At 37.8% G+C, this 16,111-nt stretch overlaps 1 protein-coding gene across 5 annotated transcripts in view; it reads left to right on the top strand.

Annotated features, from left to right (window-relative positions):
• Positions 1–16,111, top strand: part of PPARGC1A (PPARG coactivator 1 alpha) — a 660,339-nt gene that overhangs the window by 605,589 nt on the left and 38,639 nt on the right. For all 5 annotated transcript variants that reach the window (XM_060299209.1, XM_060299208.1, XM_060299211.1 and 2 more), the window contains one exon: positions 14,580–14,774. In XM_060299209.1, coding sequence (XP_060155192.1) covers positions 14,580–14,774 — 195 coding nt within the window. The remainder of the gene's footprint in view (positions 1–14,579; positions 14,775–16,111) is intronic.

Genomic DNA, 16,111 nt, shown 5'->3' with positions numbered 1-16,111 from the left:
CTTCCCTCAAAGACTCTACCATTAAGTCCTGGCTCCCGAATCCTGCCAGAGGAGCTTTATAAAAATACTAATTCCTACTTCCAAAGATAGTGATTTAGTTGCTCTGGGGGTGGGGATAGGGGGGGTGTCAAGCATAAATATTTTTTTAAATGCTCATGTGATTCTAATATGTAGCCAAAGTTGAGACTCAAAGATGCCTTTTACTTTGTGTGAAAGACAGCAGGAAACTTTTCTTTGAGTCAAGTTTTTGTACTAAGAATTATATTTTCAATAGTTTAAGTGTTTCTGTGTTATCCCAGTATGAAATATTTTCTAAGGAAAAGTCATGCCCTGTTTTGTAAATAAATCTGATTTTTAAAAATATTTGGCTTTTCTTGAATAAAAGTGGAATTCCTATTATTTTATCTAGTCATTTATTCTTCACAATTGTTTACTTCATTTACAGTAATTTATTTTTTTAATCATCTGTCTTCCCTTGCTAGAATAAGCTCTGTGAGGGGAGGGACATTTAATTACTTTGTTCATTTTTAATTATTTTGTTCATATTCCCACTGTCAAGAATGCCTGGCACATAGTAGATACTCAATAAATATTCGTTAACGTTGTTTGACACTCAGTTTGACATGCACATCATGATTCCTATTCCCAAGAAGCTTATGGTCTATTGAAAAGCACAGACATGGAACTTAATTGTAGTCCAGCATTTCTGTAGAGGACTGAAACGGGAACTTTCCATTTACAATATTTTTTTTTTAAACTTTTTATTTTATATTGGGGTATAGCTGATTAACAATGTTGTGATAGTTTCAGGTGCACAGCGAAGCGACTCAGCCATACATATACACGTATCCATTCTCCCTCAAACTCCTCTCCCATCCAGGCTGCCACATAACATTGAGCAGAGTTGCCTGTGCTATACAGTAGGTCCTTGTTGGTTATCCATCTTAAATATAGCAGTGTTTACAGAGAAAGAGAAATATGTATGATATCCCTTACATGTGGAATCTAAAAAGAAAGGATACAGATGAACTCATTTACAAAACAGAAATAGACTCAGAGAAGGAGCTTATGGTTACCGGGGGGGAAGGGTGGGGAGGGGAGGGATAGTTAGGGAGTTTGGGATTGACATGTACACACTGCCATTTACAATATTTTAAACAATGTTGAGGCCTAAAGAATAAAGTGGCAAGTGCATGAGAAAGATTCTTTGCTATTATTTCCTTTAATTCTCCTGGGAAACAACATAGTATAGTAGAAAAAAATAAGGAAACCACAGGCCACAAACAAGTATAGATTTAGATCAGTTACTAATTGGCCTTGAGAAAGTCTGTTTAACCCTTTGGGGGTCAGTCGTCTAATCTCCAAAATCATGTGACTGGATGAGTTGACTCTTTTAGCTCTTACTGTTTGGCATTTCTGTTACCATGTTCTATCATTATATGAGGCTTGTTTTCTCCTTTCTGTAACTCTCGAATTTTTATCCAGTTTGGTTTGTACTTCTCTTGTCATTTCCCATGTTGTTAAAGGCACATACACTTTTAAAAATACAGCTCTCAAGGCCACTTTTGAATATGTTACCTTTGGTGTTATTAGCCACTTTGTCTAACTGGATGTCCTAGGCTACATTGCTGTGCGTGCTAACTGTGTATGCATATAAATTACTGACCATCATGAATGATTCTGTATCCAGAAGGAATTCAGTATAAAGTATTTAAAGATTTTTCAGGAGGGTTGCACTCAGTCTGGCATTAAGAGAAGCTCAATCTCTAAATCCTAGGAGATTGCAGACTTACTCAGCTGCTTTGGAAACCCAAACCTATGTGAAATACTTAGTTAACTACAAAGTAATTGAAAAGATGAACTTCTCATATTGTATTTATTTGGCAAGTATTTATTGACAACGCACTGCTCTGTGCAGGAACGCTTTAATGGAAAATGAAAGGTGCTCAAGGAGTCTAAGGTCCAATCCCAGGATGTGAATGGCTCCTCTTCTCTTGGGGACAGGCCAGGAGTGGCACAGAGGATTCTCAGGATGTACACGCTGATTTCCTTCACCCTAGATGGCCCCATAGAGAGGACAGCCTTGCCTCTGATTAGCTTCTAACTACCTTGAGACAATTTTCTCTCATTTTAATGCTATTGCCAGAATATTGCAGTAATCGGATCATTTGACATCGCCTGCATCTTGGCGTCCCCAGCCTTAATATGCCATCTAGATCCAGGTGCCAGGCATCTGCAGCTGCACGTTTTGCACACATAGCTTGTGGTGCTAAGTCTTTAGGAACAAATAGCTTTGCATTGGCCTCTGTAATGGTGCCTTCTAAGCAGTTCTTTGGGGCAGAAAATGTACTATCTTAGAGAGAATTTATTAGTTGTAATGGAAAATTGTTATAAATATTTCTTACAGAGTCAATCTAAAAAACATTGCTTATGGCCAGGGTTAGTATAATCTGCTAATTTAAAAAATAAAACTTTATGAGTCATTTAGAGTTAAGCCTCCTCTCTGAAGTCCTAGTGCTGCTGTTCTGATTGATCAATGCTCTTGTGGAATGTTTGTTAAATATTTTCAATATTACCTCCCTCACCCTTCTACCAATATGTAAACCGTGGAAAAATTAATATCTTACTCATTGCAAATTTGTACCTCAGGACCTTTGTACTTACTCTGTCCTCTGCCTAAAATATTTCTTTCTCAGGTATTATGGCTTGCTACTTCAAATGCTTTCTCTCTGTCTCCCGCACGCTCTCTCTCTCTCTCTCTCTCTCTCTCTCACACACACACACACACACACACACACAGAGTAAGGTATATATATGCGTTTACACTATAAATATACATACACACATATATTCCATTTTTGTCTATCTATATACTCCAAATATTTTGTCTCCTTCTCTCTCTCTATGTATATATATATTACATATATGTATATATATAAATGAACCAAATATATTCTCTCTCTATATATATATGTACTCTGTGTAATATGTATATATACTCTATATTATTTATATATTATATATGTATATATATTTATACATATATGTATATATTAGTCTAATCTTTGGAAGGTCTGCCATCTTCTGTCTACCAAACTAAAATGTAAGTTTCTAGAAAAACGATTATAGCATGTAGTAGTCACTCAATAAATATGTGTAAGTAGGGCTTCCCTGGTGGCACAGTGGTTGAGACTTCACCTGCCGATGCAGGGGACACGGGTTCGTGCCCCGGTCTGGGAAGATCCCACATGCTGCGGAGCGGCTGGGCCCGTGAGCCATGGCCGCTGAGCCTGCGCGTCCGGAGCCTGTGCTCCACAACGGGAGAGGCCACAGCAGTGAGAGGCCTGCGTACCGCAAAAAAAAAAAAAAAAAAAGTGTAAGTAATAAAAACATACATTTATAAACATGCACATAAATATGGTATTTATGCCTGTGTGTGCACAAGTGTATGTCCAGTGTAGATATCAAAGTTCAGCTTGATATGGATTTCAGGTGATCACTTCATGTAATAAACATGCAAGCATCCAGGGATTATATCAAACCATGCCTGTTAACTCGGACAGATCAGCCTTAACAAGTAACAGGTAGGCAATGACCTTTATACAAATGGTAAGGATTTCTGAGCATTCATGTATTTAATAATTTTGATGGCACATTTCGAATCTCTATATTGTGTCAGTTTATTGAGTAGAATGTGCTTTCCTTTTCCCTTCATTTGTTTATACTCTGTCCCTACCTCAAAGTCTACTCTGTGTTCCTTCATATTATTTTTTCAACAAATTTATATTTGGTCTCAGTTACTTTGAACTCAATCTAGTGCATGAGGACAATAATAGTGATAATATTATCAATAGCAAACATAAGTCGTTACTATATATCAGACACTGTTCTACATGTATGCATGGATTAGCAAAACTGAGTCTCAAAATAACCCTACAATGTAAGTCTTATTATTTTTTTTAAATTAAGCTCAGAGTTTTATTTATGTTTTTAATTAAAATTTCTTTTTTAATATTTATTTATTTGGTTGTGCTGGGTGGCTCCTTAGTTGTGGCATGCGAACTCTTAGTTGCAGCATACATGTGGGATTTAGTTCCCTGACCAGGGATTGAACCCGGGCCCCCTGAATTGGGGGTGCAGAATCTTAACCACTGCGCCACCAGGGAAGTCCCTTTAAGTCATTATTATAACACACTTCTCAGACATGAAATCGGAGACATGGAGAGGTTAAGTAACTTGCTGAAGGTTACATACCTTGTAAGGATGAATTCAGGATCCCGACTCAGGCAATCTAACTTCAGAATCTATATTTTGCCTCACTGCCTCTTTCATAAGAACATGAAAATCTTATAAGGCTTTTATGTGCTTTTGATCTTTAAAAAAAATCTTAAGAAGTCTAGAAATATTTAAGAACTCTGTGAAAGTATATAGAAGAAAATCCTCAAGAATCGTTTGGCATCTAGTCTATGTAATCAAATAGGCTACAAAACGAAAATGAACTTTACGATAATGATGATGGTCAGAAAATGCTGAAGAGAGAGGAGAGTGATTTGTAATAAAAAGAGTAAAATGCCGTAGAACTAATCCAAAAGAAATTCGGGGAGTAAGCTGTAAAACACCTAGGCACGTTAATTATTAGAATGCTTATTAGAAATAAGCATTCACACAGAATAAATCAAAAATGTTATTAATAACTATTAGGCACTACTAGAATTGCATGTGTGGGAAGAGATAAATCTAGCATACGTGGAATCGTATATTCTAACTTTATTTATACATTTCTCAACAGGCACAAAATAGCAACTTACCCAAACTTGCATGATTATCAGAATCACTTGGTGTGCTTATCAAAACTACAGAATCCTGGACTGTTTCTCTAGGGAAATTGTTCTCAAATGGGAGAAGTTTTGCCTCCTGGCAAATATTTGGCAATATCTGGAGACAATTTTGGTTGTCACAACTGGAGAGGTGCTATAGGCATCTAAACAGGTAGTGGTCAGGGAAGCTGTGAAACAACCTACAGGGCACAGGGCAGCTTCCCCTAGAGTAAAGAATGATCTGATCCAAAATGTCAATTGTGCCAAAGCTGAGAAACACTGATCTAGATATTTTGATTTGGTGGTATGTGGTGGGATCCAGAAATCTGTATTTCTAACCAGGGATCCAGGTTACTCTTATAAAGGCTTGAAGACACCAGTACGGGTTGGATTTTTTGAAAAACTTTTCATTAAAGAAGGACCACTTATAATAGGCTTTGAGGTGGGAGTCAGAGATATGAAAAAAAATGAAGGGGAAAGGGGAGATCATTCTAATCAAAGAGAAAATCACACCCAGTAGGACTAAAGATAGGCAGTAACACTGGGCCAGCAGTAGATAGTAAGAAGCAATCTCAGAGAAACCGCCTCTTTCTACACGGAAGGCCAACTCTGCTTCATGGGATGTAACTATATTTCTTCACCTTAGTCCCTACCTGTTGATAATGAACTGACATGTCTTTCCAATTCATTTTGTACCCTCCAAATGTGAATATAGATTAGACTAGCCCATACCCACTTTCATTTTTGTTCTAATAATTTCTTCCATAAAATCCTAACATATAAAAAAAGGGAGGGAGAACAAGTTTTTATCAGAGGTGTCTGTTTTGATATCCAACTCTGCTTCTTATTAGCCACATGAGTTTCGGGCTACTACTAGGGTTAATGGTGGTTGAAATGAAATAATATGCATAAAGAAATTAACTCAGCACCATGCACATGAGAAGCACTCAGTAAAGGTCAGCTGCTGTTTACTATTTTTTATATCAAAATAACATTTATATGTCATAATATTTTTGACACTATTTAAACGAACTTAAAAAAGTGAAGTTGGGTTATAAGATAATGATTGGTATGTTATAGCAATCTTAGCAACTGATTATTTTGTACTTTGTTTTGATTGAAGAGGATGGAGAAAACCCTGCTTCACAGAAAGGAGTATTTGTAAATGGCTTCAGGTTTTAAACTGCTCATGTGCACATCTCAAGATATTTTTAAATCTTGAGACCAATGCCAAATGATTCAACTAGGCAGGTTAAGGCAGTGGTGATCTCCACTGTGTTTATGATAAGATAAATAACACAATTGAATGTACATTTTGCTTTCTAAAAGCAAATTATTTATATTTGTATATGAATTCAATTATATAAAATGTATTATATACTAAAATGTTTACAATCAGTCCTTGTAGTAACTGTACTGATGTCCAAGATTCCATGGAACACAGTTTGAAAAACCCTCTGGCTAAGAGTAATATATATACCTAGCTTGTAGACGAGTATGTTATAAGGTATGAAATAAAGAAGCTCACTCTAATCCAGATAGATTGTATCAGTTGTTTTCTCTTGATTAGTGAGCCTGATGTTCCTGCATGGACAGATAGTCAGCTGGTCTGGCATGATGTTTCTCTTGGCTCTTTTGAGATATTTGCGAATTAATTGCTTAATAATGCATTCCAGTATCTTTCCAGACACCAGAATTGGTGAGAGTAAATCTCTACATTTACAAGACCCATCCCAAACCCTTCCTTTACAAAAGATGGATTTACAAAAACTGCATGAGAAATGAATGGAAGCTGTTTTAAATCAGAGCCTAAGATAAACATTATTATCAAGACAAATCTGCTGAGGGTGAGAAGAGGTGGGAATTACAGAGGATACAACAGTGGCAATAACAAAAGGAGGATGAAAAGTCACATTATATTCTTAGAACTGATTAGACTTGTTAGTTATTACTGATTCATTTTAATTAAGCTGCTACTATACGTCACATGTTTTAACCAGCGATCAGATGGACCTTGCAGGGCTTCTATTTTACACAGACCATGAACAATTGTCATTAAAATATATACTGAGTTAAGTTTCAGTTAAGCAGTAAGTTTCAAAGGGAAAAATAAACCAGGAAGGTGGATAGACTGTGTTTGGAGTAGTTAGGAGGGTCTCACTGAGAAGGTAACATCTGAGTAAATAAGGGGATAAAGGGGGCAAGCCATGTGGCCTTCTGGCAGAAGCTCCTTCTAGAAAGGGGAAACGGCAGGTGCAGAGCCTTGGGGCAGAGGAATGCCTGGCATTTTTGTGATCTAGTAAGGAGCTCAGAGTGTTTGGAAAGGATTCAGCCTGATAAATGGGGGTGTTGAGGGCATCAGAGGATATAGGTCTAATATAGGGCAACCAGCAATGCATCTCAGTTAGCCTGCAGTAGTCTGGGTTAAGCCCCCAGTGGTTGATTGTTGATGATTCCCAGTCACTCTCAAAAGTGTTCTGGCTTGGATGATAAATTATATGGTGATCCTAGGCTAGTAGGTCACTCTTAGAACTTTCACTCTTACTCTTAGAGACATGGGAAGCCATGGAGGGTGTGGTCAAAATTGAGGCAAGATAAGACTCAAGTTTTATCAGGATAACTGTCTTCTGGGTTGAGAATGGACTATTGGGATGGGGTGGCAAGTGGCAAGAGTGAAAACAGGAAGCCAGTTGGGAGCCTATAGAATGATCATTCTAGCATGTGCAGGGCAGCCGGAATTGAGTTGTTTGACTTAAGCCATACAGATAGCTGGTGGTCCACATGGGACTAGGATCCATTCTCTTGACTTCCAGTCTGGTGTTCTTATAACCTGCCCAGTTTCTCTCTTGGTTTAAACTTGAGGACAAATGGAATGCCTTACTGGCTCTTTTCAGGTCTATTAAGCCTCCTGTTTGATGGCACAACCCAGTTGCCTCCTCTATATAGTGTGAGGAATAGACTTGAAACATCTCCCCCACCCACCCCTTAACTAGCTCATTTTGAGTGCATCAACCAGGATTTTCTTAGGCCTTTCTCTTGAACTTCTGTATTTACACTTTTGGCTCATGTGACCTTTTCAGAATAATGGACTCCATATGTTCAGGACATGCTTATTAACTCATGAGTGTGTGATATAAGCTAATAAGTTCGTATAGAGCCTAAGTACAGATGTGAACCTAAATTTTATGCCCGCTTAAATAGGAGCGTTAAGTGTTAACGGGAATGAAATGGACTCCCACAGGTAAATACATCTATGGAGGGAATCCTTCAGTTTTGCTTGTATTTATTTCCACTTGATCCTTATTTTATTTTATTTTTGCAGGAGTTATCTTCAGTTTTTCTTCATTGCTTTCTTCAGTTAGAGTAGATAACTGGGAGGAAAAATACATGCACTGATTATACACTTACACAGTCAATGACAATTGAATATGTAGAATACACTCAAGAGATTGAGAGGCACATATACATAGATTCTATTTTAAATATGTCCTTGAAATGCAGACTTATATGTGTTGAGGGGTGTGATGTGTGTAGACACATTTACGTACACGATATTTTAAGTAGCCTGTAGTTTCATGGGGAGTTGCCTAGACAGTGAAATTTAAATTTGTGTTCTTTCTGTTAGCCACTATATCATACAACCAGCAACTCTGGCATCTGACAGGGCAAATACAGTGGCGCCTAATGTACTCATTGTATCTCTCCTGGGAATAAAATAGAGGACTAAGCTAACTTTGGGGGTATTTGTAAGAAATGAATCGAAGAAAAAGTATTTTTTATAAGAAATATGTGATGTGAGGTAAGGTGGTCTTTACTGTCTTGATTATTTTTCTGCTGGACATATATGCTTGAGATTTCTTAAGTTGTTTTTTTTTTCTGCCTTCAAGTGACCATCCCATTTTCAGAGCCCTTTATTCCATATGCTAAGCAAAAAGTTAGTGGAGTGTTTTAGAGTCTCTTCCTATGGAATGGGGTAGGAGTTAGCAACCTATACGTGCCATGTGGGGATTCTGCCCGATTTGGAGTGTGAGAAGGTAGACAGACGTGCTGTTGTTACCCATGCCTGGGTGTAAGTAAAACAAGAAAAACCACAGTGGATTGTAGAGCATTCAAGGAGAGAAAGAGAAGAAAGAAGGAAAAAGAATTGTTTGAAAATAGTATTCAAAATATTTAACGTCTTCAGCAAAGACTCAGACTACTCAGAGCAGACATGTGCAATAAACAATTAGTGAAGTGTTATCTGTCCTCATTAAAATGGTTTTTAAAAAAACTTAAAACCTCAAATTCTATTTCAGGGGTTTAATCCGAATTGTTATTTTTTATTTCATGTCAGAAGAAAAATTTTTTCTTTATTTTGAATTCAGCTTCTTGCAAATCTTGAATCAAACTTTATACATCAAAACCAACCTTGATACATGCAAACATTTTTTGCCTTTTCGTGCATGAAACGGTGGTACAGCACTTTATACATGGTGATTCGGGAAAGGGATGCCTATGATCAGTTGTATTCCTTATCTGAGCCCCTGAATCTATCATAAAATTCACTTTCTTATTTATTTATTTCAACTCCTGGTGGGATCTATTGGAACAAATAATCCAATATAGTGGATAATCCAAAAATGTCATTTATATTTGGCTTCAGAATACATTACCAGATGTTACTCTAGCAGAATTCCCTTCTTAATTAGGCCTCACTTAAAGTAGGAGTTAATTTTGTCTTCATTAGCTGCTTCCAAATCAGCAGGATGGGGCAAGAAGGAAACCCAAGGCATGCTGGGAAGTTGGGAGGAAGCTGGCCCAGTGCTAAGAGTCAGCGGTAGAACGTGCTCAAAGAATGAAGTTCAAATACAGGTAATCAAGATGATGGGCATATACAGGAGATGTTTATTGAGCACCTTCTTTAAGAATTCTCAGGCGTTTATCAACTCTTTTTTTTTCCTCCTTATTACTCATGAGTGCAGAAAAATTCTGTAATAGGAATTCGGGAGATAACTCGAAATTTTACATAGTAAAACAATAGAGGCTCAGAGAGGTTAAGGGACCTCTCACACAGATTGATCTCAGAGTAAACAGCCCCTAAGGTATTGAAACTGATTAATGAATGATAAGAAGACCCCACTGTTTCCTTCTTATTGATGATTTGACTAATGAGGAGGCACGAATTCTCCTGGCCTAATTCGCATTAAGAGAGTTAAGATAATGAAGCTGTGATTAAATGGCTATTAAACTATTTTTATCAAACAGAGATCAAGCAGGTGTAAGAACCTAGGGATGCAGAGTATAATTGCAATTCTACAAGATGTGGAAAAAATGACTATCATAAGCAGGGCATGGTCCTTCCAGACAGTCTGCATTAAAAATCTTTGGGATACCTCATGCAGTTTTGCACTCTGTGTTTCTCCTTTCAGGCGTCAGCATCTCAGAGTCCCTCACCTCCTCCTTAATTTAGTGGATTTATTCACTCTGTGTGCATTTGGGTGAGTTGAATGCATCGTCTACCCCACCATGTGTAACTGGTTGGAAGATCCTTTTGCCAACTGCTCACAAAGGAGCAAGGCCCAGATATTATACACTGGATCCCAAATTTCAATCTTGAGGTGACTTGGGGCGTGTGAAGGGGCTGAATCTACCTTCCTTCAGCTGTACCTTTTGAATTGTATCACACTTAGTGCAATTCATATAGGGACCCGACAGTTCCAAAGAGAGGTAATGAATCTTCTGGTTTTATTGACTGTTCTGAACTATCGTTTATTAAGGACACAATACGGCTTCCGATTTGTTGCACATTCTAAATTGTGGTTTGTTAGTATACATGTATGTGTCTGTGTATCTGTCACTGGAAATTCTTTACACCTTGAGTGAGTTTTTGTTGCTATGCCTTCTTTACTCCTGGAGAGCCCTTAGAGATTGAAGTGTTAGAGTCACAAGGACCTTTATTTAGGTCAGAAGAATAGCAGTGGACTTCCTTTATGTAAGGAGAGGCCAAGGTTGAAACCCATCGTGGGAAATGCAGCTTGATAGCCACAGAGCTCCACATGGAAATGTTCCTTGTCTGCTTCCCAACCTTACGTCTGCCTTTCTGCCCCCAGAGGAGACTGAGCTGTTTGTGTAGCTGTAGATCACCACCCAATTGGTGATCTGCTCTCTCTTTTTCACCGCTCTGCTTTTCTTTTCCTAACTTACATGGAGCTAATTAGTATATTTTTATAAAAACAGTTATTTTGAACAATTAGAAAGCAGTATCAGAGCCGAGTCTTGGAAAGGTTATCTTGCAATGGCATTTTTCCTGACTCATGTATTTCCATGCCCTGTGAACAGACACGTGTTAGTAGGCCAGTGGGCTTTGTCTGCAGCGACTTTCATTTATTTGCTCTGTAAATTGGGACCGAAGCAATAATGGAAAGTGACATTAATTGTTTGAGTTCTTTTGGTCACATGCGTTGCCTTCTCTGGGGTGTTCGATTGTTGAAACTCATGCCAAATTAATTGAAATTGTCAGAATGAGGGACAGTGTTCACTCAACTTTACACGTACGAATATCTGTTGAGCTTCAACACAGAAGTGTCATCAAACTTTCTTCCCAGTATGCTATGACGAAAGAAAACAGAGATTTTGAAATCATAGCATTCGTTTCTACCTTAATTCAAGAGCAACTTTATTAAAACAAATGGTCTTGGAGCACCTCTCTGAGTCACACATACACAAGGATGATAATAAAAAGGTTTAATAATTATTTCTAACGGACACTGCCTGTAAATAATGATTACAGTCCCACTGTTCCATACTGATTTAAGACCAGCCTGCCCTTCCCCCTCCCCCTCCCCTTCCCCTCCCCCTCCCGCTCCCCCTCCCCTCCTCTCTCCCCCTTCCCTCCCTCTCCCCCTCCCCCCCCCAATGCCAGTCTTCCATTCCACAAACCCTCCCCTCCCATGGTGGTTTCAGGAGAGAGGAGACTTTAAATAGTTGGTGGTTTAATCAGGTCTTGTAAATTAATTATGACATTATCAAGCTCCAGTATTTCTGCCATTGTATTTGGTGTACACTCACCCAGGCTTATTAAAGGAACTGAAGAAAACTAGTTAATTTAAGTGTTCTTTGTCATTTTCACTTGATTGGAATTATCGTCATTTGTTTACACTAGGGATAGAACTAAGACACTATTGTATTATGTGATTGAAAGCAAATAGGGGCTTGTAGTATTGCTGGGAAGCCAAATGCAAAATTTAAATCAGAGTAAACAAAATTACTCATTTACTGGTAAACATGCTTAACTATTTTTCCTGAGCTCTTTTTGAACTTCAGTGAAGTAAGCCTTTCTGAAAACTGGGATACCTGGAAAAGATGTCCAACTTATTGAAAGTGCTTGTGCGTGTGCTTGTGTGTGTTGTGTGCATGTGCGTGTGTGTGTGTAAGCATGCATGTGTGTGCTTGAGACATTTTCAAAGATTATATTTATTAGGCAATATGGGGATACTTATATTAGTGTAAATCTGATTTTGAGATTTTGAGATGATTTTGAAATGATTTAAAATAATATATATTTCATTTAAATATAACTTTTATTCAGAATAGTTTAATAACCTGAATTTGGTTTTTGGTACGTGGGAGAATTGAAATCAAAATTAAAAGGGAGAGATTGGCATCTTTGGATACCAGATTATGATCCGCTGCAGAAAATAGGAGCAAATTATTTCAGTATCTTTATTACTAAGGTTACATGGACAGAGTCCAGAAGAGTTGAGGGTGATGGGGATGCTCAATAAAGTCTTGTTATTGAATTGAGCAATTTGGATTTTAAAGGATTGACCAATTTATGGAAGGAAGTGGTGCAATTTTGAAGTTAACATTTCACCCCTTCTGATTAGGGTTTACTGCCTGCACTAGAGTCTAAAAACTCCTAGAATTGTTACTCCACACTGTGTTCCCCAAACCACTTGACTCACAAGGTCAAGTACAGGGCCATTAGGGAGATGGAAACAAATGTTAAAAGTGCCAAATAAAGTTTACCATGAGTATCTATGGCTCTTCTTGCCTTCTTGAATCCAAAACAGAAAGATGTTCATAGTTTTACTCCTGGATGGAGAATCATCAGTAAGGAGGGAAAGCAATTTTTATGTGAAAATAGAATGTATACGTGATAAACGCCTGCCTAATTTTTCTAGTAATACAATTTGATTTTCTGATTAGCTGTCTTATTCTGTGATTCTTGTAATTTTGTCAGGTCAATTAACTGGAGTTCAGTGCTAGAGAGAAAGGAAGTGTGGCACTGCTGACTTTGTTACATGTCAGCAGTTTAGGTGTATTTTGTAATAGAATCTGTGTGGGATAATTTAGCTGATATTGTTAATGTCATAGCGTACAGAACTTAAAAAAATGACTTATGAAGCAGGTCAGATTGGACAACGTGAAGTGCTAAAAGAAGGAAAAGAAAGTGATCTACACAACATATATTTTAGGTTAAAAAATGCAGATCAATGAATTATTCAGCAAGTAATCAATGACCGTCTACTGTATGCCCAGCATTGGCATTGGTTGCCCAGGTACACAAGAATATAGCGCATTGACCTATAGACAAGGGGTATAAGCTCCAGTTTGGAAGATCTTGAGGTTTTTTTTTTACAGAGTGCTGAAATAAATGAATATTCTCTTTTATAATAAATTGTTTACAGATTCTTTCCTTCCCCTGGTGGTTTCTCAGAGGGGCAGAGTTTTGTCTTGTTTCTCCTTGTGTCTCCAACACTTAACATGGCCCTGACATACAGTAGGTGTTCAAAAATATTTGTGCAATGAATAACTGAAGATGAGCTTTCCAAGGATGTGTTGGTGGAAGTGAGTGTGGCAGGTAGGAAAATGAGTTAAACCATGTTTGCAAGAGCCCCCGTTAGAGGCGACGTTGCCCTAGAAAGTACCCCTGGTCACAAGAAGTGAATGCATTCAAGAGATGTTACAAAGTAAGGCTCTACCTAGTGACTGGCCAGGTACAGAGGACTCAAGGTGGTTCCAGAGTTTAGGGTCTGAAGAATTGTTATCCAAACCCAGAAAGTCAAGAGAAACAGCAAGTTTTTTGTTTTTGTTTTTGTTTTTTTGGGTTTTTTTCCACGAAAGTTCCTAAGTTTGGATTTTGAGATGAGGGAGCTCTTATCAGGTAGAAATGTCCAGTAGGCAGTTATAGATTTATGACTAAAGTTGGGAGAGATGTCAGGGAGAGAAATAAATGGCTGTGGAGTGTTCAGTGATGAGATTATAATTGAAACCATGGAAGTGTATAGTTTTTCTTGGTATAGTTTCAGTTTGTAGTGGTGTTCAAACAGAGGGTTATCTAAACATTTTGGTGGGTATGCTGTACAGGAGATTGAAACACTATATCTGAAGATGCAATAGATGATAATTAAAATGCTCTCAAGCCCTGAGATTCTCTAAATCTTCTCTTTTAGTTAAGGAAACAAGACATAAATATACGGAAAATGACGTGAACAAGACAGAATCGTATTTAGCAGTGTTAACACCAACACAATAAATAGCTAAATTGGACAGCTCAACAATCAGAGATTGGTACACTAAAGGTATTAATTGATTGCGTGATTCAGACCAAAAGGGCTTTGGAATTTAAGGAAGACGTGATCTTGTGTTCTGGCACGGATGTTCCAAATTTCATGTATCACACACTCATTTGGGTAAACATATTCAGCCTATGCTGATTAATAGATTACTCATCTCCCAATGTGAACTAACTCATGACTTCTGTTTTACTGTTTTTTGCAGAAGATAGATGAAGAGAATGAGGCAAACTTGCTAGCAGTCCTCACAGAGACACTGGACAGTCTCCCTGTGGATGAAGACGGATTACCCTCATTTGATGCACTGACAGATGGAGATGTGACCACCGAGAATGAGGCTAGTCCTTCCTCCATGCCTGATGGCACCCCTCCGCCTCAGGAGACAGAAGAGCCGTCTCTGGTAAGAACCCTTCCTACTGTTTAACAGGAATTGGAGTTGCCTCTGGCTACCCGCTGCGTGGGTATGATGTAGTAACAATAAGGTTTGGATTTTTCATTTAGACTGATGCCAAAATAATCCCCAAGCACACTCGGAGTTGCAAATTCTGTGATTCTGTGTTGAAAAATGTTGATAATACAGTCTTCATGTGGTCTCACTGCAGTTTTTTAAAACTACCTTTTGTAGATTTTTATATCTTAGTAATATTGATGTGTGTGGTTAGAAACTTAGAAAATATAGACAACTGAAGAGAATACACAAAAAGTTCACCTGTAATTTCAAATAATCTCTAGTATCAAAAATTATTGAAATCTCTTGTTTTAAGATATATCATGAACATGTTCATGAATTTTAAATAGATGCATAATTTTGAATGGTTGCATAGTATTTTATTGTTTGGAGATGAACTAATTTATTAAGCAATCCCTTATGGTGGGGATATTTAGTCTTTTTCCTGGTTTTTTTTCACCATCATAAATTGTATGATAATTGACGTATTTGTAGTTTTATTCTCATGCATATTATTTTAGAAATAGAAGGTAGATCAAAGAGTATGCAGTATTTCAAGGCTTTGGATCCATAATTCTTATGAAGACTGGAAAATAATAGCACATTTGCCACCTAAGTTACCTAAATTTATGGTAGGCAATGAAGAGTAGATTTATTGGCAATGAAGAGTGAATTTTCTTTTCAGTGCAGTACTCGACCAGGATTTTATTAGTTCTAAGACACAGTTTACCTTCTCAGCTATGGTAGCCATTTGTCATTTGCCATAAATCTGATGTACAAGCCTGCAATGTAAATTATGGAATGCCATCCTGCAAACTTTAATAGCGTGCTTTGGCCTGCCGTTTAGGTGTTGTTTCTCTCCCGTCTCTAAGTTTCTACATGTTAAAAGCATTCCATGTAAACCTACGGAGACCCTACTTATATGCCTTTGCAGTTTGAGATTTCTGGTTTAGAGGAGAATATCTCATAAGCAGTGGTAACATATGTATTCCCCAATTTTTCCATGTGCCAGTGTCATTGGCTTTGCTGCCTAAGACTCTGATTTCTTTACGTGGATACCCAATGATGTTCATCCACACAGTGGTTTCAGTTGGGAGGGGCTGTTGACTCAGAGTCATACTACATATCCCATCAGGGAGGTCCTGGAAGGCCAGCAAGTCAAATGAAGAGAAAGACGTCAAAAGAGAGGAAATGCTTCGCCAAAGCCAGAACCCAGATCTCTTGATCTACAGGCCAGGACTCTACCTACTTAAAAATTCTTTTTAGTGAAAGCCACTCTTTTATCCGAA

The sequence above is a fragment of the Globicephala melas genome, chromosome 5, assembly GCF_963455315.2.
Source record: "Globicephala melas chromosome 5, mGloMel1.2, whole genome shotgun sequence".
In the NCBI taxonomy this organism is placed as follows: domain Eukaryota; kingdom Metazoa; phylum Chordata; class Mammalia; order Artiodactyla; family Delphinidae; genus Globicephala; species Globicephala melas.
The sequence above is the reverse complement of the archived record's forward strand: the minus strand, read 5'-3'. Positions and strand labels throughout refer to the sequence as shown.